This window comes from Bombus bifarius, unplaced genomic scaffold (genome assembly GCF_011952205.1).
Source record: "Bombus bifarius isolate JDL3187 unplaced genomic scaffold, Bbif_JDL3187 scf7180000010252, whole genome shotgun sequence".
Classification (NCBI taxonomy): domain Eukaryota; kingdom Metazoa; phylum Arthropoda; class Insecta; order Hymenoptera; family Apidae; genus Bombus; species Bombus bifarius.
Window position 1 is genome coordinate 666,750 of NW_022885576.1, and position 24,284 is coordinate 691,033.

At 27.9% G+C, this 24,284-nt stretch overlaps 7 protein-coding genes across 13 annotated transcripts; 4 read left to right on the forward strand and 3 right to left on the reverse strand.

The window, feature by feature from the left end:
* Positions 1-2,513: 2,513 nt before the first annotated feature.
* Positions 2,514-4,155, forward strand: LOC117216195 (transcriptional adapter 1-like). Of its 2 annotated transcripts, XM_033462752.1 has the most exons (5): positions 2,514-2,770; positions 2,983-3,019; positions 3,107-3,316; positions 3,384-3,896; positions 3,976-4,155. In XM_033462752.1, the coding sequence occupies exons 1-5, from the start codon at positions 2,700-2,702 to the stop codon at positions 4,108-4,110; spliced, it is 966 nt and encodes a 321-aa protein (XP_033318643.1). In that variant the 5' UTR covers positions 2,514-2,699; the 3' UTR covers positions 4,111-4,155. The 2 variants fall into 2 exon arrangements, with proteins under 2 accessions (XP_033318643.1, XP_033318644.1); XM_033462753.1 differs by lacking the exon at positions 2,983-3,019 and having other exon boundaries at positions 2,516-2,770.
* A 319-nt stretch (positions 4,156-4,474) lies between these two features.
* Positions 4,475-6,730, reverse strand: LOC117216194 (AP-3 complex subunit mu-1). Its single transcript, XM_033462751.1, has 9 exons — positions 6,553-6,730; positions 6,154-6,338; positions 5,843-6,077; positions 5,605-5,764; positions 5,395-5,508; positions 5,152-5,331; positions 4,916-5,074; positions 4,775-4,825; positions 4,475-4,707 (listed from the first exon to the last, which is right to left on the reverse strand). The coding sequence occupies exons 1-9, from the start codon at positions 6,585-6,587 to the stop codon at positions 4,573-4,575; spliced, it is 1,254 nt and encodes a 417-aa protein (XP_033318642.1). The 5' UTR covers positions 6,588-6,730; the 3' UTR covers positions 4,475-4,572.
* A 3-nt stretch (positions 6,731-6,733) lies between these two features.
* On the forward strand, positions 6,734-10,400 carry LOC117216191 (conserved oligomeric Golgi complex subunit 5). Of its 2 annotated transcripts, XM_033462743.1 has the most exons (14): positions 6,734-7,008; positions 7,076-7,168; positions 7,241-7,365; positions 7,442-7,661; positions 7,741-7,883; positions 7,956-8,222; positions 8,310-8,430; positions 8,490-8,607; positions 8,684-8,824; positions 8,900-9,280; positions 9,361-9,486; positions 9,558-9,666; positions 9,746-9,967; positions 10,072-10,400. In XM_033462743.1, exons 1-14 carry the CDS (start codon positions 6,966-6,968, stop codon positions 10,255-10,257), a joined length of 2,295 nt encoding a protein of 764 aa, XP_033318634.1. In that variant the 5' UTR covers positions 6,734-6,965; the 3' UTR covers positions 10,258-10,400. The 2 variants fall into 2 exon arrangements, with proteins under 2 accessions (XP_033318634.1, XP_033318635.1); XM_033462744.1 differs by lacking the exon at positions 6,734-7,008 and having other exon boundaries at positions 7,270-7,365.
* On the reverse strand, positions 10,382-13,757 carry LOC117216193 (ankyrin repeat, SAM and basic leucine zipper domain-containing protein 1-like). Of its 3 annotated transcripts, XM_033462748.1 has the most exons (10): positions 12,898-12,970; positions 12,523-12,761; positions 12,131-12,299; positions 11,921-12,043; positions 11,720-11,840; positions 11,548-11,653; positions 11,339-11,473; positions 10,936-11,282; positions 10,618-10,840; positions 10,382-10,546 (listed from the first exon to the last, which is right to left on the reverse strand). In XM_033462748.1, the coding sequence occupies exons 3-10, from the start codon at positions 12,219-12,221 to the stop codon at positions 10,397-10,399; spliced, it is 1,296 nt and encodes a 431-aa protein (XP_033318639.1). In that variant the 5' UTR covers positions 12,222-12,299; positions 12,523-12,761; positions 12,898-12,970; the 3' UTR covers positions 10,382-10,396. The 3 variants fall into 3 exon arrangements, with proteins under 3 accessions (XP_033318639.1, XP_033318640.1, XP_033318638.1); XM_033462749.1 differs by lacking the exons at positions 12,523-12,761; positions 12,898-12,970 and adding an exon at positions 13,668-13,757; XM_033462747.1 differs by having other exon boundaries at positions 12,523-12,992.
* LOC117216196 (pyridoxal phosphate phosphatase PHOSPHO2-like) lies at positions 13,569-15,324 on the forward strand. 2 transcript variants are annotated; one of them, XM_033462755.1, is made up of 2 exons: positions 13,569-13,603; positions 14,276-15,324. In XM_033462755.1, exon 2 carries the CDS (start codon positions 14,276-14,278, stop codon positions 15,020-15,022), a length of 747 nt encoding a protein of 248 aa, XP_033318646.1. In that variant the 5' UTR covers positions 13,569-13,603; the 3' UTR covers positions 15,023-15,324. The 2 variants fall into 2 exon arrangements, with proteins under 2 accessions (XP_033318646.1, XP_033318645.1); XM_033462754.1 differs by lacking the exon at positions 13,569-13,603 and adding an exon at positions 13,764-13,974.
* Positions 15,325-15,575: 251 nt separating this feature from the next.
* LOC117216192 (zinc finger MYND domain-containing protein 11) lies at positions 15,576-21,823 on the forward strand. Of its 2 annotated transcripts, XM_033462745.1 has the most exons (8): positions 15,576-15,983; positions 18,975-19,385; positions 19,455-19,785; positions 19,895-20,208; positions 20,411-20,443; positions 20,557-21,063; positions 21,139-21,321; positions 21,405-21,823. In XM_033462745.1, exons 2-8 carry the CDS (start codon positions 18,990-18,992, stop codon positions 21,525-21,527), a joined length of 1,887 nt encoding a protein of 628 aa, XP_033318636.1. In that variant the 5' UTR covers positions 15,576-15,983; positions 18,975-18,989; the 3' UTR covers positions 21,528-21,823. The 2 variants fall into 2 exon arrangements, with proteins under 2 accessions (XP_033318636.1, XP_033318637.1); XM_033462746.1 differs by lacking the exon at positions 20,411-20,443 and having other exon boundaries at positions 15,583-15,983.
* Positions 21,824-21,919: 96 nt separating this feature from the next.
* LOC117216197 (protein LZIC-like) lies at positions 21,920-23,831 on the reverse strand. The gene is made up of 3 exons (XM_033462756.1): positions 23,338-23,831; positions 23,112-23,247; positions 21,920-22,981 (listed from the first exon to the last, which is right to left on the reverse strand). Exons 1-3 carry the CDS (start codon positions 23,436-23,438, stop codon positions 22,640-22,642), a joined length of 579 nt encoding a protein of 192 aa, XP_033318647.1. The 5' UTR covers positions 23,439-23,831; the 3' UTR covers positions 21,920-22,639.
* Between the last annotated feature and the right edge of the window lie 453 nt (positions 23,832-24,284).

Genomic DNA, 24,284 nt, shown 5'->3' on the forward strand with positions numbered 1-24,284 from the left:
AAATAAAAAATGCAGAAGTTTAAAACTTATAATGAAAATACTAAAGGCGAATTCAAGGCAATCACATTTACAATACGTCCTATAGAAGTAACGTAGGCTTTAGTATAGCAAAAACATTCTCGCGAGGAAAATAAATTTAATGTTAAATCTAAAAAATTATTGTGTATAGAGAATATATTAAAATTACTGCATCATTTCACTGATTTATTATCGTCAGAAAGCAAAGATTTTCTTTTCTCCACTAAAAAAAAATATAATAAACAATTAATTTCTCTTCCTGAGGCAGCTGAGTTTACTAATTGCGCGGTTTTGTTATTCTAGTATTTATCTGACAGAGATATGGAATGATTATATGGCTCTCGCTAAAAAAACAAAGATTGACCCAAGAAGTGGGGACAGGAATATGTAAGGGCAGTTTCATTTGGATTAGGGGTTAGTTAGTTAGTTGGACGAATTGCTGATTGAGTTATCGAGAAAGTTACCCGAATCGTGTATTACGTTTGTACTCGTCATCCCGTGGACCGTGGATTCGTTATCGAACCTGAATTCGTTGTCACCATCATCTCGACCATCATAGCCTCTTGTAGTGTCCACCTTTGTACAGATAAACATTGTACCGATGGTAAAGTAAGTAAAGGTTCATCGAACGCCCCAAAATGCCAACCTGACTCCGACATATAAATATTGGGCTGTCTGGAAAGTTCATTCCGATTTTTAAGGAAATTTCAAATGCAGCACATTTAAATTTCGATATACGATTGAATTATATAGGTGCCATTTTGTTCCACAACCTTTCTCCATTTTTCACACAACTTGAACATTCCATCCTTCCAGAACTTCTCAAGTATTTCGGCTAAAAAGTTCTCAATATAATTTTTTATGTTGACCAAAGAGTTAAAGCTTTTATCATTAAGGAAATTTTGTAATGACCTAAAAGGTGAAAATCTGAGGGGGCAATGTCTGGTAAATATGGTGAGTGGAGTAGCACATCCCAAACAAGTTCCAACAGCTTTTGTCAAGTAGTCAATGACACACGAGACTGCGCATTGTTTGGATGAAACACAACACTCTTCCGATTCGCTGGTTGCCTGGACGTTTTTGTTCAATTACTGTCTTTAATTCGTCAAATTGCAAGCAATACGAATTTATCGTCTGGTTGTTTGGTAGAAGCTCATAATACGAGATTCCTTTCTAGTTCCATCAGACATAAAGCATGACTTTCTTCGGATGAAGACCGGCTTTTGGGTGGCTAAAGGTGATTCATTCCGCTTTCCCCAAGATCTTTTCCGCCCAACGTTATTATAAATAATCCATTTTTCATTCCCCGTCACTACTTGCTTTGAAAATGGTGTTTCCCCGTTGCGTTTATAGAGCGAGCCGCAAATGGAAATACGATCCTTCGGATCTTTTTCCGTTAAATCGTGGAGAACTCGTACATTAAAACGATTTATATAGTCAAGCTTCGCAAAATGCTCGTGGATGGTGGATTTTGATATTTTTAATATTTCTGTTAATTCACGTGTCGTATAGCATGAATTATTCTCGATCAGTCATTAATCTAATCTTCAGTATAGAGGGCATACCCGAGGGTTCTTTATCTTCAAGGTTGGAATCATCAGCTTTAAACCTAGCAAACCATTTCCGCACAATTCTTTCAACTATAGCGCCGTCAGCATAAACAGCGCGTATCTTATTTGCTGCTTGTGTTGCATTTTTGCCTTTTCGGTAGAAGAAAAGCATCAAATGCTTATAACGAGCTTTGTTCCCTCCCATATTTAAGAGCGTATAAAATTAACAAAGATTAATGTATCCCAACCAAACTTTTTTCTAAAGATGCCTGAGACATCACCTTTTAGAATATATACACATATCATTTGTTTTCAGTCATTCTGATATATTCAGACCTGTCCTAATGTCACCTACCGAAAATCGGCACGAACTTTCTGAACAACTTAATATTTTTTCATTTTCACACAGAGAAAATTTACTATCTGGCATAATTAAATGTTCAAAATTATCTATAAAAAATGTCATCAATTTTTTATCAGAAAAACTTCAAGTTGCGACTTGCTTATTGCGAACAAATTTTTGAGTGACTTTTTCAAAAGCTTGATATTGCACAAACTAAAAATGAATCAAAAATTTCAATACTCCGAAATCCGGTACGCTAATTTAGGATAATATGTACGCTTGCTCGAATGAAAAATATCGAATGTTTATATTTAAAAAGTTTCATTATGTACCTTTTTCTACGGCGATTTCCCCAATTATCGAACCGATAAGCGAAATCGTGTTATAGAAATATTATGTTATATGGGAGATATCTGTATAGCTATAATTTATAATTGAATAATATTTATTCTTCATTTTCAAGTATTCCATATAAAACATTCAAAAATGTATAATATTAAACAATATACATACATAAGTACATATATATACATATGTATATACCACATTACATTATAATATGGAAGTCAGTATACAAATTTTTATTAAGAGGTTTCATTGCTTAGAGAAGTGTCACAAAATTATAAACAATCAGTATAAAACTTTATCGAAATATATGAGTAACAGTGTAATTAAATCAAAAATATTGCACTACATATAAATACAAATTGAAAGCAATATTTAAGGATTACGTTGAAATTGACCGTACTTATAGGTTATTCTCTGTAAAGCTTATTTCTCTCTCAAAAATGACAACATCAAAAGAATTAAATTTAGCCAGAAAAAGTCTTGTAGCCTCGCTTGGTGAAAATGCAAAAGTGTAAGATATATTTTATTAGTTTAAGAAAAAGGTTATTATATACCCAACGCATTTGGAAAAAAATATTTTACATAATTTTCATTATAAATAGAATATTATATTTTAGAATTTTTTATTATTTTAAATGATTACAATCTTCTTTTTTTTGTTTTTTATATAAAATATTTATAAATATTGAAGTATAATTCTTAAAAATCTTATATTGTTGATAGGTACTTTGAAAAGATGAAACTGTGGTTTCAAATGAAGGTATTTAATATTATTGTGACATTTTAATATTTAAAAATAGTTTATAATATTATTAATAATGTCATTCATAAAATGTTATTATTTTAGACAACGAAAGAAGAATTTGATTGTGAAGCAAGAAATATCATGACAGAAGATCAAGTTCATCTTCATAATGAATTTCTTCTTTGTTTATTTAATAAAGTTAGAGGTTTAGCTGCTGCTACACCTACACGGAAATTAGATCGAGATAAAGCTATAAAAGAAAAGAGGCTAAGATTAAAACGCAAATATAGAACTGATAAATCAAATTTTGAGGTATGGAATTATAGTCAATTTATTTGTTTAGACGTAAACTATAATCTCTTTTATATTTTATATTTAGCCCGCAGATATGTATGTTGAAGTATTAAGTCAAACTTCATCACCTGTTGGAGATGAGCCTATTGGAGCAAATCGTTCTAGTGCTCAAGAACTTGTACTGCCAGATAGAACTTTTGTTTTAGCAAGATTAATGCTTGCAGCATGGGAAAATAATATGGATGGAGCAGAAGAAAGTACTGCACATATAGTTATAGCAGCTACACAGATTTTTTTAAAAAATATACTTACAGCAATATTTACAAGAAGAAAAGGGTATGCTGTTAGAGATGGTTCATTTATTTATAATATTGGAGAACCAGTACCTAGTTCATGGAAAAGAAATTCTACTCACATATTAAGATCATCGGACTACACTGCAACAGAAATAATAGATCCTTATGGTCAAGTGCCTATGATAAAACCAAATATTGAAGAAGCAGAGCAAGCTACAGCTTTTGCTTACGCATGTTCTCCACAAACTATTCCACCTTCGTTAAAACCTGTTAATACAGCTGATTTACAACATACACTAAAGGTTAGGGAAGATAATTCATTGAAACTATTTAAATAACGCTTAATATTTTATGGTTTAATAACAGTTTTATTTCAAACAGATGTATAAAAATCTTGTTAGCAACCATACAATTTATGCAACTAATATGGAACGATTATTTACATATGCAACACATCTAACATGGGAAGACCTTGAAGTTAAGAGATTATCGTGTCATCAACCTATTATAGATTAATTTATTTAATAGCCTAGATTATTTTTTAAAACAAGTGTTTTAAAACAAAATCGAAATAAGTTACTTATATTATTTATGACATTCTTTTATAAGATACACTTTGCTAATAAAATAAATTGCAAATTAATTTCAAGTTTATAATTATATTCTTTCAATATTTTCTTTCCCTCTTCATAAATTTTTTCTTTGGTGTTTATTCCATTACCAATGAACACAATTTTTTATTGTGTCATTAACAATATAGTATACTTGAAATCATTTATATTAAAAAGCATGATGAAATGCTTGACTGTAAGTACATTCATAATGAAAGTTTAACACATATAATGTGAATAAAAATCAAATTAATTTGTTTTACAAGATTTTATTATTCTTTATTTTTAATTATATATATTCCCATGAAATTTAACACACATATTTAGTCTTATGATTGATATGAGAAACGTTTCACATTATTCTTATTTACATTCTAATTTGAAATTTTCCGGCTTTGGTAATATATTTCACACCTTTGAATGGTTTATATTTTTCTCCGTACATATCCAATCGATTAACTTTTAAGCCAGAAACTGCCAACTGATTGATTGTAAAGTGAACCTAAAGTAAAATAATTGTTAAACTATATTACATACAATAGTAATACATATATATAATATATACATACATTAATTGCAGGATTTGATTCCATTATACTGGCAGAATTTTGAATAGTAATCTAAAAAATTAATTTTTTAAATTAGTTTTTAATTTATGCATGTTTACTTACACCCTAAAAAATTATTTTATAATCGTATAATTATTTTACAGAGCCTCTTAAGTTCGGTAATTTGGAAACATCTATCCTTCCAATATCCCATAAGAGTATTTTGCTCACAGGATCAAATGAGTATTTTCCTTGATTTGGAGTTAATGTACAATTTAAAACTATTTTTGGCATAGGAATTTCTAATGTAACATTTTCTACCTAAAATATATATGTAGTAAAATTATATCACTTTTTTATATTTCCACATAAAAATATAAGAAAAATATAATGCACACGGTTCTGCCAATGGTTTGCTTTGGCCCAACAGTTATGTCTAATCTCCCACCTCCTAATTCCTTGAGACTAATATTATGTCTTACATATATTGGAATTGCCACAATACTTTGTGATCCTATGTGATAAGAAAGAAGACGAAAATTACCATCTGGTGGAATAAAGGAAAGTATTCGTTCTGACTGGGAAAAAAAGTATTCTATTAATGATGTGATTAATAAGTTTAAGCTTTTACTTGTTCTTACCTCCCATCTTTTAAATCTAACACAAGGATGAAAACTGACATCATCAAATAATCTGGGATTCATGAAAGAAAGTGTTAAATCTGGCATACCACTTAATTTTATACAACAGTCAATCTACAATTTAAACATATAATTATACAATATATTTATTGTATAAATATTTCTATCCATAAATAAATCAGTACTGATAATATTAGACAAAACGCATACATAGCCTTGAATTTCTGCAAACACAGTTGCACCAGTTCTATCTATAATAGCATCAACTTCTTCTACAACATCAAAATATGCTTCATTATTTGTATATTTAACACCAGTACGCCTCCAAGGAACATTAGATAATTGTCCACTTGGTAATGTTGCACTAACACTATAATTTATATATACAGTTAAATATATATATATCAATTTTTATATTTTACCTCAAATATATAGTTAATATACTTACTTAGATTTTCCTGTTACAGTATTTGCGATAGTTCTTAATATATTTGGTGGTTTAATAAGTTCCTTCAAAATATTAGATTCTGTAGCTAATGGAAAACCATTGTCCAACATTTCATCTAATAATTCATAGACAACCACATAGTTTTCTTTTATGATAGTTTCTGTACATTCACTAAAATAGTCTTCAAAAGTATCCACTACTCTGTGTAAAAATTCTATCACAAATAATGGTGGAACTATAAAATAAAAATAATATTTAAAATATATTTTACAATCAAAACAATTTATTAATCTCATATTATGAATAAATACCTTCTGTCATGCATACCGCAACAAAAAACATATTACAACGATATATACTAATGAGATAATGATGAGGTGTAGCTATTACAGGTGGTGTGTCTTCAGGAGATAAAACTCTTCGCTGTTGATCAAAGAAGTAGTCACATAGTGACCGTGCCACTGCACTTTTCCAATGCTTTTCCATGAAAACATCTCTAAGGGTAAACAATATTTTAAGTTTATGAAACCCAGAATTGAAATTTTTTAATCACACATAAAATCTTTTGAAATATGTATAAAATACGATATATATATATATATACAGATTTGATAATATATATATATATATATATATGATCATATGCAAGTTTCTAACCAAATACTTGTCAGATACTAAATATATATGTTTACCCACAATTTAATACTTACCCTGACGAATTGATAATAAAAAGACTATGTATCATTTTTTTTAAAGAAATTGTTCTGAACAGTCCACTGTTCGAGTTGTTTATCAATTTTATTTTGGTATGTTACATACACTTGACATATGGTTCTGTATTTATAAATTGTACTAACACTGATGCAGGAACCTACATTTATTATCCTGCATTTGCACCAGAGAGGAAAATATAACGAAGATATACCTACAGATGCAGATATTTTTATTAGTAAAATTTTAACGTAAATAATATAATGTAAATGATAAAAAATATCATAATTATAGTAACAAGTAAATGTAACATTTAAAATATATGAAGTAATTACAACCTATAACATTTTGCTACATACGTGTCATTAATTATCTTTCATTTTCAATCTGTATTTTCAACACTCTTAACTTGATGATGGATGAAATTAAAAATTGGGAGGATATAGAAAATGATGGTAATTTATTCAACATTATGCGTCAAAATATGTATTAAAGCTTTCTTTTTAAGCATATGCCTTTCAGAATTTTTTAAACAATTTTCTGATGGTGAATCCAAAAAAGGTGATATCAATCAAATGTTATCAGTGGCACAACAGATAAATAAATTAGGACAAGGTGAATAAAAAAATTATTATATCTCCAACATAATGTCATGATATATTATAATATATAATATTTTTGATATAGCCATTGAAATATTGAATGCCGAATTACAGAAGCAAGTATTAGCTAATCATGAAGATTTATTGTCACAAGCATCATGGGTAGAAAAATTGGAAGGTGTGCTTTCAATAATGCAGTTACATGTTCAGGTACATATAAATACATTTATAAATATTGAGGGAAATAAATATTACTTTGAATAAAATATAAATTTTTGTGTTTTAGAGCCTTTTATCAGCTGTAGAACGTTTACGTGGAAAAATTATTGATCCTTTTAATAGAATTGAGACTCAGACAATTGTTCTAGCAAGGCTTCATGAAACTTCTGATTTGCTACGGAGAGTAGCTAGAATGCAACATTTATCAAAACGTTTATGTTCTCAAATGACAAATAATATGCAAGGTCCAGATATCATAAAAGCTGCGAATAGCCTTCATGAACTTGGTATATTAATTTATTTTTAATTTTACATTTCATAAAAAATATATATATATAAAAGAAATATGATAATTGTTGTTTATAGAACAGTTGATGATGGATACAGATTTAAATGGATTAGATGTTATTGCTGATGATCAACAAGTTGTAAAATCTCATAGAACAACAGTACAGAGAATAGCAACTCATACTTTATCTCAAGGTTTACAAACAATGGATAGAGCTAAAGTATATAAGTACATATTATTCTTTTAGATACTATTATCTTTATAACTGTTAATTATAATTTACAACAAATAGGTTAGTACAGCTGTACAGGTATTTCAAAATTTGAGAGTTGTAAATGGAGCTATAGATAATGTCATAGATTCTGCCTTATCAGAGATTGAAAAAATTGCTTCAGAATCATTAGATGTAACTTTAACAACAAATCAAGACCTTGGAAAAAGAGCAGCACCTGGACGAGCTGCTATTCCTTCTCCAGGATCTTCTGGAAATTTACGCACACGAATTTGGGAAAATCTTGAAAGACTTTTTCAAGATACTCTTTATACACACTGTTTACAAGTAATGTAACTGAAGAATATTTGTTCTGTATCTTTCTTAAATCTATTTACTCATATTTTCAAACTATATACTATATTATTATCTTAGATTGAACTATTGCAAAGAATACTATTAGAACATCATGTAAAGGAATTGGATGAACTATCACAGAAATTTTGGGACAGAGTAAACACTCTGCTTTCTAAAGTATTAATTGAACGTGCACAAGGTAAAAATTATAATATTGAAATCTTCGTTCTGATAAAAACACCGCGTTTATGTTTTCAGGCTCATCATTTGTAAAACAAGCATTAGAAGGTGAATACCCAAAATTTTTGAGAATATTTCTAGACTTGAGAAAACGTCTGAAGGAACGATTACAGAGCATTAGTATTTACAAAATCAAGTAAATAGAAAGATATATAAAAAAGACGTCAAATAATTTATCTTATATAATACAAATAATATTTATATTCTTTCAGTCATAATGTATTATTACCATTTGAAAACGCATACTTATCTCGCTCAGTATCACGTCTATTAGATCAAGTACATACTATGTTTTCTGGTGAAGGATTACCTACACAGGATGAAATTGATAGTCTTATACGCACAGTAACAAAGTAAATCAAGATAATAGATATATATCTTCATTTTTAATGCTGTCTAATAAATATCAATCCTTATGTTCTTTGTAGTGAATTAAGTGTGTCATTGGTTGATGATGGCCTTTCAACAGTAGTTGCTCGTAATGTAGGAAAAGCTATAAGACTCTTTTGCTTAAAATGTGAACAAGGATTACTTGTGGGTGGAGAAGCTAGTCAAGTAATTGATTCTCCAACCACTGTTCAGCAAACAAATGTGTCTCTTGCAAACCTACTTTATTATCTTTCTAGTCAAGTAACTCGTGTAATAGCAAATTTATCTGGTCTCCCATGTGAAGGAAATTCAGTAATTTCTGTAGCTCTTAAAGAAGTAGACGTATTAACAAAAAACATACTATCGCCGTTGTTAGCATCTATTAGTGACGCAATTGAAAGTATTATTTTAACCATGCATGATGATACAGAATTTCGAGAGTAAGTAAATACAATGTTCTGAAATTAAATATATCTTAAAATATACGTACTATATATGTATGCGCATTCTTCCTCTACAGTCTGAGTAGCCCTATAGGAAAAGAAATTAACTGCTCACTCTACATGCGCGAATTGCAAGGATTTATTTTACGTTCTGTAAATACATTTCTTATGCCATATAAAAATCAGGCAGTAGTTGCTGAATGGTAATTAAAAATATAATTGCAACTTTTATAATGTATTTGCGACATAATGCTGAAATTAATCATATTTTTAGTTGTAAATCTGTTGCTTCACGGTGCATTGAACTTTTTGTAAGACATGCTTGCATATTAAGACCATTAACCGATTTTGGAAGAGCCAAACTCATTGTTGATTTTAGTCAGGTATGTTGTAATATATGGTAGTATCATGCTAAAATTTTATATTTAAGTTTCAATCTTTTATCTTTTTATTTTCATTTAGATAGAAATAGCTGTTGCTCCATTATGTAGAGGAGGGCAGTTGGGATCATCAGAACAACAACAATATAGAACATTACGAGCATTAAAAGCACTGCTTCCACTTAGCCCGGATGATATCGTCCAGAAAGTTTTAGGAGGGGAAGGGGAATGTGGCATACCTTCCTCTCTTGTTCTTTTACATTTATTTTCTACTGCACCACCTGAATTAGTATCTCCACATCAGGTATGAGAATATATGTTTATATTATTATTTTGTAATGAAACTGAATTATCCTAAATTTAAAAAATTTTAGATTGGTACTAATTTGTTAATTACTATTAATATAGAGTACAAGTTGGTCTGTGGGTCGACTATCTCAGTGGATGGATAAACATCCAAATGAAAGAGATAGATTAGCTTTCTGTAGTGGACCACTGGAACGTTATCAGTTAACAGTCAGACAACAAAATCTTCCAACATTCCATCCACTATTTCCATTAATGAAAAAATTAGCTAATTTAAATGAACATTAAAATTTGTAAAATTTTGTATTACACAAGATGTATGTTTCCATATTTATAGAAGATAATATTTCATTCTACATGAATAATTTATTAATCAAGTTTAGAAAAAATAAATATACAAAAATTCTTAATAGATACAATCATATTTTCAATAACATATTAATTTCTGAATATATATTGTTTTCGATATATAGATTCCTGCAATTAATGTAATGCTTAAACACATAGGCCAATTTATGTTACGTTTTTTTGGCCTGATATATGTTGCGGGTATACCAATATCGTTTTCTTTTTCAACCTATGTTAATAAAATATATTTTAATGTTTCCTCTTTAATGTATGTGCATTGCCAGATATTTATATATTTACCCTTTTAGAAAGTGCTTTTATTTGCATAAGCTCGTTTTTTAGAATACTAAGTGTCTCTTGTACTTTTTTAAGCTCTTGCTCATAATTAGATATTCGTTCAGTAGTTAAATATATATCTCCACTATTTACCTTTAATAAGCTATTTTTAATATACCGAAAACTAGAACCAATAACAGCAATTTGTTTAGATAATATACCTAATGAGACTATACCATTATATAATCTGAAAACGAATATAAAATTACATTTTCATAATCCAATGCTACAATAATTGCAGTTAATTAATTAATACATAATTGTATTATGAAGTAAACATACGTATAGGGTAACGATTTATTGATAGCACCAATGCTTTGTATACTCCATTTTTTCCTATGAAATTTATGAAGACATTCTATAAATTGTATTCTATGTGCATTAATATCCAATCCTAAGTGGATTAAGTCATTTTCAGTTAATGTTAAAAATGTTTTGAGACTTATCCCTTGGAAAATATGAGTATATTTTTCTAAATTCATCCCATATAAAATTGTATACACATCAGGATCTACAGTTTCATTGTCTATATTAAGTAGTGATGGAAACATATGTCTCCACTCATACACTTTAAATATTTTATAAGTATTTATTGCTACTTCTTCATCGAGATTTAATAGCGACAAAATCTGTAATAGTTAACATTATATTGTATTTTATAACAGGATGTTATAGTTTAACTTACTTTATCATATCCTTTCATAGAAGCTACATCATATACAGTTAGACCATTTAAGTCAGTTAATGTAACATCTGCTGCATTTTCTATTAATATTTTGACTACTTCTGGTTTATTAGCTATTGTTGCATACATCAATGCCTACAAATAATAAATAATTCGTAGTTTTATTGTTATTATTGGAAATAACTATTAGTATTACTAAAAGAGCTTACAGTTTGTTTCCTATTGTCATATGCATTAATATTTTTTATATATTTCACTAGTTCTGTTATAAATTCGGGTTCTTGTGACGTACAAGCGTACATGAGAAGTGTTTGTCTGCAAAAATATTACTTAATAGTTATTAAAATAATTAATATATTAAAATATATATGTTGTAAATACCTTTGTTTATTGTTTGCATTTGGATTAGCACCTGCTTCAATTAATGCTGTTAAGCATTTTATACGTTGTTCTGTTGTTTCTTTAATAGAATTGCATAATGCCATTAATGGTGTATAGCCATCTAAAATATTACACCATCCATATTAGATTTCAAATTTTTCTCAAACATTTAATACATAACACAAAGTACAAAGGAAATACCCTTATGCTTATTAACATCAGCTCCATTGTTTATGAGATACTCAATGACTTTTATTTGTGCATTAAAAGCAGCATACAGAAGTGGAGTCCATCCATCACATAAAAATTTGTTTATATCATATGCTATATATTATAGTGAAATATACTTTTATATTAAAAATATTATTATTTTACAATATAAAATATAATTTATTAATATAAAATAATTACATTCAATATATTTGTTTACAATTTCGAACTTGCCCACTGTACATGCATTTATCATCTCACGTTCAATACTTTGTTCTTTATTATTATCCATATTTCTATCTTGATTAAATGTATTTATATTTTTTAATACTAAACTGTTTTGGAAACAATACCTAGTTGTTCTTGTTTGCTGTACAAAATATAGAACTTTTTTAATTTTTCATTAATAAAATAAAAAAAATTTTATTTTATACTGATAGAATTAAATAATTCCTTCTTCAATCTCTTTAATATTTTTAAAAAGATTAGTTTTTACTATTACATTATATTTAGTTTTTATTATACATTATTTACAAAATTATAGGTTATATATATATTCATATGTATACGTATGTATGTATGTATTTTCACACCTTTTCCGAAAGAGAAAAATTTTCGTCACTTTTCACTTCGCTACTTGATATTTTAATATTTCTTGGAAGCACATTATTTCATTAAAATATATAAAATATAAAATTACAATAGTTTCCTTTTTAGCCTTGTAAAATTTGAAAATGTTTTCCATTCAGCGCATGCGCTGTACCACGATCATACATATAACAGATCTCGACCGACATTCACTAGGGAAAACCGTCCAAAAATTGAGTCGTGTCTAACCATGAAAAATCAACATGGACAGTCAATAAAATTGCATTTTTGCGAGACAGACAAAGGTGAGTAGAATGTCTTTGTTTCTGTCTCAAATATTCATAGCATATCACGCATGAGAAGAAAGAGAACCTTTTTACCTATCATATTGATTTTTCACATCTAGTCACGACTCAATTTTCGGATTGTTCTCCCTAGACTTCGATATATGAGTATCGAACCTGTCTGTATGATCGTGGGACAGATTGTACATCTTTTTTATGTAGCATATTTTATAAAATTTAACAATAAAAAAATGATATCAAAACATAGAATATACACAACAAAGATTCAAAATTTTCCATGAAATATTATTTTTAAATATAATTCTTTCAGTATGTAAAAATATTACCTCTGTTATATTACATGAAAACGAAAGCATATTGTTCCAATAATGAATTTTATAATTATGCTGTATATACAATGACTTATTATTCTATACAAATGACTATTAATGTGTATTATAATTAACGTTTGTATCATACTTATATAAATAGTACACTGTAATTAAATACACATTGACTATTTTATAAATATTAAACATTTGTTTATAAAAGAGAGATTTATAGTAATATTTACTTATTTACATTTTCAAAATGATGAACTGTGTAAAACTATGAAAACGATGAATTGTTCAAAAATATATAAATAAGTATACAATAAACTTAATGAAACATAAAAAACTAACAAAGTAATAGGTATAATATTGAAAAATACTTAAAAATTATAATATATATATTTAATATACATTATATATATAAAATCTATTATTATATAAAATCTGTGTGCGGGGGAAGTAATGGGTTTGTATGTATCTGGTTGTATCTGCTACAATAGCAATACTATTTATTTTCATGTGCACAATACTAACCTGCAAGCGTCAGTCTTCAATCTTTAGTCTTCAGACACCTGTCTGAGGGATCAGTTGCAAATTTTTATCCGTTTACGAATCATATTATCCAGATTGCTTAACCTATACAAACGTCAGTATTTGGATATCTGCCAGTTATTTCAGTTGCAAATTTTTCTTTACTCCTAATTTATATTGTTAAAATTATTAACTCTACAAAAATCTGTTATTGGACACCTGCCGCAAGGTTTGGTTGCAAGTTCTCCATTTAAAAATTACAATATTATCAAAATCGCAGTTTTATGCATGGTTGAAAATTTGACTAACAGTAAGTAACAGTATAATATTTCGAAATAACTTGGATAACATTTTAATATAATTTTTATAATTAAAACAACATGTATATAATTATTTAATTATTGCTAATAATAAAAACAATGTACATTAGTAATATATTTCATCTTTTACAAATATTAAGAATTAAACGATTAAATATATACTAAGAAATGTCCCAGTCGCGAATTATCCCGAGAGAATATACTGTGTTGAAATATTAAAATCAAAATTCAAAATGAGTAACCTTATAAATTTATGCCGGTTGTCTTTGTAATGTATTTGTATTTTAATAGATGCATCGATCGGTACTCATCGCATTTGACTTTGATCATACGATTGTCAATGATAATACTGATATCGTGGCTCGAAAACTATTACCCAACGAAAAATTGCCAGACAGTGTAAAGGATCTATATCGTTCTAACGGTTGGACTACATACATGGGGAAGATATTTGAATTGCTTCACAATAATTCCATCGACATAAAACAAATCAAAACTGCTATTAATAACATACCTCCTGTACCGGGCATTGATAATCTTCTAAAAGAATTACATTCTCGAGGTTGTGAAATTATTATTATTAGCGATTCAAATATGTTGTTTATTAGCGAATGGTTAAAAAGTAAAAATTTAAATTATGTTATTACTGAAACATTTACAAATCCTGCGAAAATCGATAACGATGGGGTCATAAAACTAGACATGTATCACGTCCAAAATTCTTGTAAATTGAGTACTGTCAATTTATGCAAGGGGCAAATTTTAGAAGATTACATTAAAAAAAGAAACGATGAAGGAGTACATTTTGATCGAATAGCATACGTTGGAGATGGCAAGAATGATTTGTGCCCGATCTTACGACTTTCCGAACGTGATGTTGCGTTTCCGCGAAAAGATTATACACTTATGAAGATGTTGAACCATGCTGAAAATAACCAGATTCCAAAAATAAATGCACGTGTATTTCCATGGAGCGACGGTGTACAAATTTTAAAAATACTAGAAAAAGAAATTGGATTTTCTCAAATTTCTTTATAATTATAATGAAAATGAACAAAACATTTATTTATTCTTATCTAACTTTAATTATAACTAATAGGTAAAAATACTTATACTATTATCAATAATTATTATGTGATATAATAGTGATATTTCCAAGTCCCTTATAAAAATACATATATAAAATTTTTCCTTCTAAGTATACCGTTTACTCTAAAACAAATTTCAGGCGCATTCATGCATAAGATAAAATGATAATTGGAACAATGTATTTAGAAATTGAATTGTATTTAGCAAAATATTTGTATACACAATTTGATATAATATATTATTTTATGTAATTGCATATTCTATATGATGAAATAACATTAAACAATTTTTTAGTAAAAAGGAGTATATATGTGAAATTTTATAATTACAGTTTATAAATTTGTATAGTTCAAAATTTACTTTCACGCACAATAGTATATTTTCAAATTTTAACACCATTAAACTATGTGAAAGATATATTTAAAAAAAATTACCTTTAATATATATATAGCGTAAAAAAAATACATTACATATGTATAAAATATGAAAATAAAGAAATTAATTACTCTTAGTTATAGAAGAGATAATTCTTAAGTTCTGAAACATCAAAATTTTACATTTTGTATAAAATTATAGTATTTGTGCCACTGTTTTAACTTTATATTATACAAATTTGAATAATACTGAATTGTGAATTATGAATCATGAACTAACATGCGCACGCATTATTAGGGTTAGGTTGAACTTATGACGTGCGCGTTATGTGCAATATAGTTGCGCGTCTCTAACGTTAATTATTGTCTTATTATTGGTTGCAGGCGTCGGCAAAAGTTTTACTTTTGCCTTTAATGTATTTTATGATAAGACAGAAAAACATGAATTGATCATTAATTGTGATTTAAAAGTTAACATTTTTCTTTGCGATCAGAAAGTAACAGTATACGAACAGCAAGTTAGTGTATCAGCTTCGGTAAGAAAATTTAGAGACTCCTATAAAATTTTACTCAATTATAATTACGAAATAATAATCAATTAAAGTATCACAAAAGTAAATTTATTTATATTTCCATAACGTTAAACGTTATAATAGAAAAATTTCATAAAATCATTTTTTAATTAAATTTAGATACTTTTAGTTAAAGAACTAAAGAGCTGATAATGCATTATTATCATAACGCCATTTATATGCAAAACTAAAAATATACTTTATATAAAACTTTGAATATGAAGCTACTACAACTAAATGTGTATGTTATTTCCTTGGAATGTTTAAAGAAATATGAAATTGAAATTCATGTAATAGGATGAATACTATTTATTTTTGTGGTATTTATGTCCTTCTCTTGAAGCTTTATCATTTTAAGATTGAAAATATTCCGTAATGTGCTAAATGCTATACCAGTCAGATAAGTTATATTCAGTAACCATTCTGGTATATATAAAACTGTAAACACTTTGATTAAGCATTCAAAAAATAAAGGTGTCCATAATAATACCCCACTTAGTAAAGACATTTTAATACTGTCAAAAAGCTGCAGCATGTTTGTAGCACGTTGACTTATTATATTCAATTGTATTTTTGTCTCATCAAATGAGATATTATGTTTATTATCTTTGCAGTGCTTGTTCCATTTTTGATTAAAGTCTTCGTGATGAATTCTCATTAGTTGTAATTTATTAAAATCAACTAATTCTTGTGTATGAGGGTTTTCATCCAAATATGTAAATTTTTGTTTTAAAGTAAATCCTTTGGAATTCATAGGAACATCAAAATACATATTATTAATTTCATTTGTGTACTCAGATTTAAAGTTGTTTAACAGAATTTTATTTTTTGCTTTCAACTTTTCTAAAACAATTTTACAGTTTAGTTTGCCATATTGCTGTAGAATTGAGGAGAACAAAATTGGCAGAAAATATATTATAAATACCAGAATAAGCAAATGTACCTTTAAGAATTCAATTGATACAAAACATTTATCTATTATATACACTTGCATTGTCTTTGATGTATTATCATTTTGATAAATATTGATTTTGGTATGTAGAAAAATTTCTGTTGGTTTTAACTCTTTCAACTCTTTTACTTCTTTATTATTATGGTATTTTGAATCGTTTGACATAATTAGTATATTATATTTTTCAGTTGTATTCATAAAATTGTTTATAGTGCCTTTATTTTCAGTAACATCTGTTTGTAATTTTCTAACATTTAATTTTTCTGTGGTATTTGTATTAATTTCATTATTGTAAATTTTTACTCTTAATGTGTCCCTTGAAGAATTTTTCATTAAGTAATCAAATAATAATGATTCTCCATTGACTCTATTAGTATAATTGCTTAATTGTATATCACTTCGTAAGTTTGTATTATTCTTAACACTGACTGGATTAAATACATTTCCAGCATTCTTATTTTGCTCTATATCTTTTATATAAGTATCCAAATACTTCGTTTTATCTATAACTTCAGAAATGTTATAAGAAGTTGTATTAAATGACATAGTGGATATGTCATTCATTGTAGAAAAAATAAGATTTTGTACTTTGGATATTATCTCATTCACTTGAGTAATGTTGGAAGTTTGTAATTTTATATAGTCCTCATTATTGGTAAAATTATCGTATACTATAGCTGTATCTGTCTCAAATTCAGGATTTTGAAACATATTTATAGATTTAATATTATTGTGACAATCGTCAAGAAAAAGTATACTTTCAATAAAACATTTTTTATTTTCCATGTCCCTTGTAAGATTTGTATTATATTCAGACAAGTATAACAATCCTGTGATAATAACAGGTATAATCCATTGACTTAATACAAATATAGTTGTAATTGTTTTATCTTTCTTTGTTTCATTATAATTAAACACATATAAGATATTCTTCATATACTGTTTGATTACTGAAATATTTTTGGACTTTATTACAGAATCAAATTTTATTTCACTGTTAAATTTATTTATACTAGTATCATCTTCGCATATTGCTTCTTCTGAATGTAGAAATTTAAAGCACTGCTTCTTAAGATAAAATACATTTAAATTGCATTCCACAGAGAATATTAACAAAGATACAAATGAATTTACAAATGGGAAGAATAGCATTCCATATTTCATTATGATACTTATGATATTACACTTTGGAATTGCATTAAAATAGTCTGGATTTATGACAGTGTTCAATTTTTCTGCAAAGCTTTTAAGCTTTATTTGTTGATTTTCATTACCTCTTTCTATATTCCATATACTGTCACTTACAGGGAAGACACTGTTCACTTTATTATGGTTGATATAAGTAAAGTGTATGATACAATTTGTGAATAATATACTTGATGTAAACATAGAAAACAATACATCAGATATTGACAAAATATATAATGGTGTACCCTTCCATTGTTTAAATTGCTTTTTTAACAAAATTGCAATTGTAAGAACACTGGATAACAATAATATGCATGCACATACATTTAGCATTATAAAATACATATTATATATATAAAGATTTATATATTATAGTTTCACTTGTGTTGCATTATATGTAATACTAATTATTACTAAATTTACTGTAATGATTATAATTTTCTTATATATATACCTTGCACAGTTCTGGAAGCTACTATATATTTAGAAATGCTCTTGGATACAAATATATACAAGTATCTTATTTTAATATGTTATGTTAAGCTATAGGGGTATCTTAACTATTACATTTTAGATATGACAAGTATTGTAACATGGGGGTATGCTGATTATCTATATATCAACAAATGCTGGTATTGATATCATATTTCTAATGCAAAATTTTCATGTATATAGGCTACATTTGTGTAATAAATTTTAATATCCGTAAAATTATGTAAAACAATATATTTTCACAAAATGCCTCTAACTCAAAGTAATTTTATTACTTTTATATAGCTTATAAAAGTCCAATGTTCTTTCAATATTTGTTTCAGTGCATATCTATCATCATGTCCATTCGTCGTAGGACAGATCCTTTCATGACACAACGAATATGGGATGCTATCAAAATAACTATACATCAAAGAAGTTTACCAAGCAATGATCGTATGGTACGACATCTAGCTCGAGTTTATGGAATTACAGAACAAGAGGCCCAGGAAGAATTAAATAAAGCAGTTGATGATGGACTTGTTTATTTAAAGAAAGTACCAACAAAAAATGGTATAGAGCAAGAAAGTTACAGATTACCATCAGATATTATACCTAATGATGGTCATGACTGGTATTGCTGCAAATGTCACAAAGCAGGAACTGTGGAATGCTGTCAACAATGTCATAGGGTTTATCACCCTGAATGTCATATGCCTAGTAACGTTAAAGTGAAAATATGTAATTTTTGTGAAGTAAGTACATTACATTAGATATAAAATTTAAAACTTTATATACCAATAAAGTAAAAATAATTGTTACAGAATATAAATAATGACACATATCCAGATAAAATTGATCTCAATCACATTCTGAATTTTACTTGTGGACATTTGAAAGCAAAATTACCACCAGAAATTACAAATCGTACTATCGTTTTTAACAATGATCCTATTGTTACACCAACTAATAGATATTCAGGCACAACTTACATTAGTGATGGAGAAGATGCATGGCGACCAGGTGTTCTTATAAAACACCATATGGACTTAGCAATCATGGATTCAAAAATTAAGAAAAATGAATATAATAATCTTGCTGAGTTTCAAGCTGATGCACATAACATGCTACACAATATCATTGTATATCATGGAGGTATATAACTGGAAACTAATTTATGAATTATTATCTTCAAAAAATGTATTAAATTAGTAATTATTTAAAAATATACTAATGACAAATTTTAATTTGGATATTTATTTAGCTCATAGCATAATAGGAGAAATGGGTAATACAATGTATCAAGATTGCTGCTACGATCTTCAAGAAATCCGCCGCTGTGCCGATTGCTATAGGATATCAAATGAAAAATCAGAGAAGCTATGGTTTTGTATACCCTGTAATCCACCACATCAGCTAGTTTATGCAAAACAAAAAGGATACCCCTACTGGCCGGCTAAAGTGATGCAAGTTAATGGCAACGTTTATGACGTCCGATTTTTTGGAGGTCATCATATGCGTGCCAACATCGAAAAAATGTTCATTCGTCCGATTACCGCCAGTCTACAGAGTTTACAGGTAAAGATAAGTCACAAAATTATCCGGCGTTCAACGCGAAATTGTCACGCGAACACTGTGAAATTCTCGGTTTAGGTTACACGCCATTTACAATGTATCGTATCACTGACACAATAGAAGAGAACTGTCGAGAGAAAAAGCAATTTAGAAATTGTTGTTGCACTTAGGTATATTATTATCTTAACAACAAATTCTTGCATAGCCTTCGGAAAAAGGAAAGTGGAAAGAAATGGAGGTATGCACATACTGTGGCCTAAAGTGTACAACTAATTTCTCACCACTCTGTTTCATTGTGCAGTCAGAAGAAAATCATCCTTTCTTAAAACGTGCACAATTTACCTTCCATAGATAAAAAGATCCACTGCTTGGAACAGAGCATTTGATGAACTGAAGCATCATCAGAATTTGCTGCTAAAGTTGGACAAGAGCATCGGGGATTTGGACATCGACGACGATAGCGAGGGTCCAAAACCAACTAAAATCCGAAATATAGAGTCATCAGGTTCAAAAAATACGGCGGGAAATCCTAATCCAGCGAAACAACTTTTTAAGGATTTAAGAGTTAAAGTAGAACGTCTCAGTTCAGACGGTCACAATGATATGCCACCAAATCAAGAGGGAACCCTACATAATGAACGTTCTTCAAAAACTAAAGCTAAAAGTGAAGAGAGGCAAGTACCCTGCTTGCCAGTGGCAGAAGATGAACCTGCAAGAGAAATATCCAGTACGTGTCCTCAAGGCTTGAAGAAAGAAGGTTCTCAAGAAGATATGGTCACATCTAGTTCTCAAGAACCAAGAACCAAATGTGTTTTCGTACAGACGGAACAAATACAAACGGAAACATTGCCTGCGAAGGTATAATATTTAAAAATCATTGATTAAATGTATTTATTACGTATCTGTATAATTTCATAATGTTATGTTTTACAGATAAAGAGGGAACGCAGAACATCGGAACAACCTACTACAACTGCATTAGAGAAGCTACGTCGGGAATTAGAACTGGAAAAATGTAAAGAATTGGAAAAATTACAAGCCGAACACGCTAAAGAATTACGGCAACTAACAGACAGACACCAACAAATTATATCAGAAATAAAGAAGAAACAATGGGTAATAATCTTTTAATATTTTTCTTATGTACACGTATTCTAATATTTGTTTTACATATATTATAATAGTTATCTTAATTTTAGTGTTATAATTGTGAAGCTGAAGCCATATATCACTGCTGTTGGAATACTGCATATTGCAGTACTGATTGTCAGCAAATCCACTGGCAGCGTGAGCATAAAAGAGTCTGCCGACGTAAACGTTAAATTAGTGATGAGTGTAATAAGTGCAGTAAAATTAAAAAGATTATAAAATTGAAATGAGAAAGAGATTGAAATTGCTGTATTTGTAAAAAAGAGGATGCTTTGTAGAAGCATATTAATATATTCTTGACACTAATTTGACATACCTTGTTGTGAGCTTCCTACTTACACGGAAGCATTTGTAATATGTATGCAAACAAATGTGAGTGCTTTGATTTGTAATTATTAGTCCTATTTATAAGTAAAAATGTAAAGAAATAGTAACTGATTATTATATATACATTTATTTGGAAATTTTACGTTTTTGAATAATGAATTACATTATTTTAAGTATTTGTTGAAGTGTCATATTCTTAATGTAAAACCTTTAGGTGTTAATGTGAATAGTAAATTTATACATTTAAAAGCAAATTTATTAAAATTTTACATTGATAAAATATGTGACTGATCGCAATATTCTTCGCTATATTTTTGTATAACATGTGTATGTATACATATTAACAATAGTGATATAATCCAAAATACCACATGCGTAATAAATGTATGTTTCCTTATTTTCCCAAATCATTTATGTGAAATATGACATTGAAATAAAACAAACATATTTTATTACATTATACTGCAGTACTATAATGCAGCTAGAAATAAACACAATTATGATTTATAGTGCACAAGATACATTAAAAATAAAACTATGTATATTTGCTTATTATATAATTTATATTCTACTTATAGAATTAAATTTATGGTGAAAATTGTTAACATTATTTTCAGTCTTAAGTCATCAATCACATTTTTATGAAAGTAACCATTTTGGAAATTTGATTGAAATTAGCAAGAAAATGGAGTGAACAGCTACAAAACTTAGATAATAAAAAATGCAAATTTTTCACATTACAACCAATCTACTTACAATAAACCTAAGTTATATTTAAAATTGAAAATACATATTTCCATATTTATACACATATTTATACGCACATATTGATTTAGCAATATAATTGAAATATATATTATTAATTTATCAATCTTTTTACATACTTGGTTCCCTTATTTATGTAAATTGTTATAAACGTGGTAAAAAATTATAAATTTATATGAAAAAATATTCCAGTTCAAGTATTTTGAGTTCTGACTTCATCACCTACCACTGCCATAGCCATTCGACCTTTCTCTACATTATCAGTTACTTGCACATAACTTGTTGTGTCAATGTTACTAAGCATCAATTTTTCCAATAGCTGTAATTCTTGAGGTTCCAATTTCTCTCCAAGCTGCCTTAATGCATTTAAGACCTCTGCACGTTGATGATCACTGACCTCCTTACTTAATTTTCCAAGTTTTACACCGCGATCAATTTGAGCTAATCGTTCTCTAAGTTGTGATGTCTCTCGTTTTCCAAACATCCTGATAACAGCAGGAGTTTTGAATGCTTCGCTAATTGCTGCTTGAATTGCCTATTTAGAATTGTAAGTATATATTTACAGTATTTTTGAAAATATTATAATTGATATCCTGATATTAATATTGTTTAAAATTCAAATGGTATCGATGCTTTATAATGTATAAAATAGTATTAGTACATACTAGTTGTATTGCACCCAATTGATCAACTAATGTTGTGTCGCCAGATATCATTCTTTGTAAACTTTCATTGAATTCCTGTAAATCTTCTTTTGTAAGTTGCATAGCTTCTTCATAAGCAGCAGCATCTAGTGAATTTCTATAAAATATATTAATTTTATAGAAGAAAAATATTAATTTTAAAATTATTAAATGAACAATTTTAAGAAATGTAATTTATCAATAATACCGGTTTTCTTCTATATCCTCTAATTGTTGCACCAGTCTATCCAATTGTGCTTCTAAATTTTTTCTTAGCTTCTCAGTTTGTAATTTACCATGAGAACTCATGTTTTAATATTAAAACGATAATAATTAGATAAATTGATAGCAAAAAGTAAAACAAACGTTTAAATTTATATGGTTGCCTGAATTTTACAAAGTGAAGTCAGTTAAAAAATTAAGGTTAAAAAATCAATTCTTTATCATTGTAGTAAATTATCTTGACAGGTATGTACTTGTCTGAAAACCTTTCAAATCGTTTTATGCTACGTATTTATATCACATATGTAACTACATCGATTTTCATATGTATTATTGTTATAGAAGTTTTTAGTTCTTTCTTAATTTTAAAAATGTAACTGTAGTTATGATATTTCTATAAACATGTGCAACAACATTACACTAAATCAATAATAGGTAAACAAATATAACAATTGAACCAAATTTATCAATAGTAGATACATACATAATTATCAAGTATAAAAGCAGTCATGTATGGATGTATGTATGTACGTATATATCTGTGTGCACATGAAATGGAAAATATGACTTTAGTATAATATATATGTTTATGCATTTAATATATATAATATGTATTTGTTCTGTTATTTGTAAGTATATAATTATGGAGAAATGTTTATTACATATTTTATATTGATATATTTATGTCAATATCAATCATAATCATATCAAAGTCATAATAATATTCATTATCATTCATTACTTTCATCAATATTCATCTTTTATTTAAGAATATAAGATTTATTCAGTAGCAAATTCATATGCGTTTTTGATATTAGTTTTATTTATAACATATTTAGAGGACATATGAGAATATATATATACATATATAGGCACAACAGCAAAATGTTGCAATATGTAGAAATAGTTTGAAATTCATTATTGAAAGCAGTT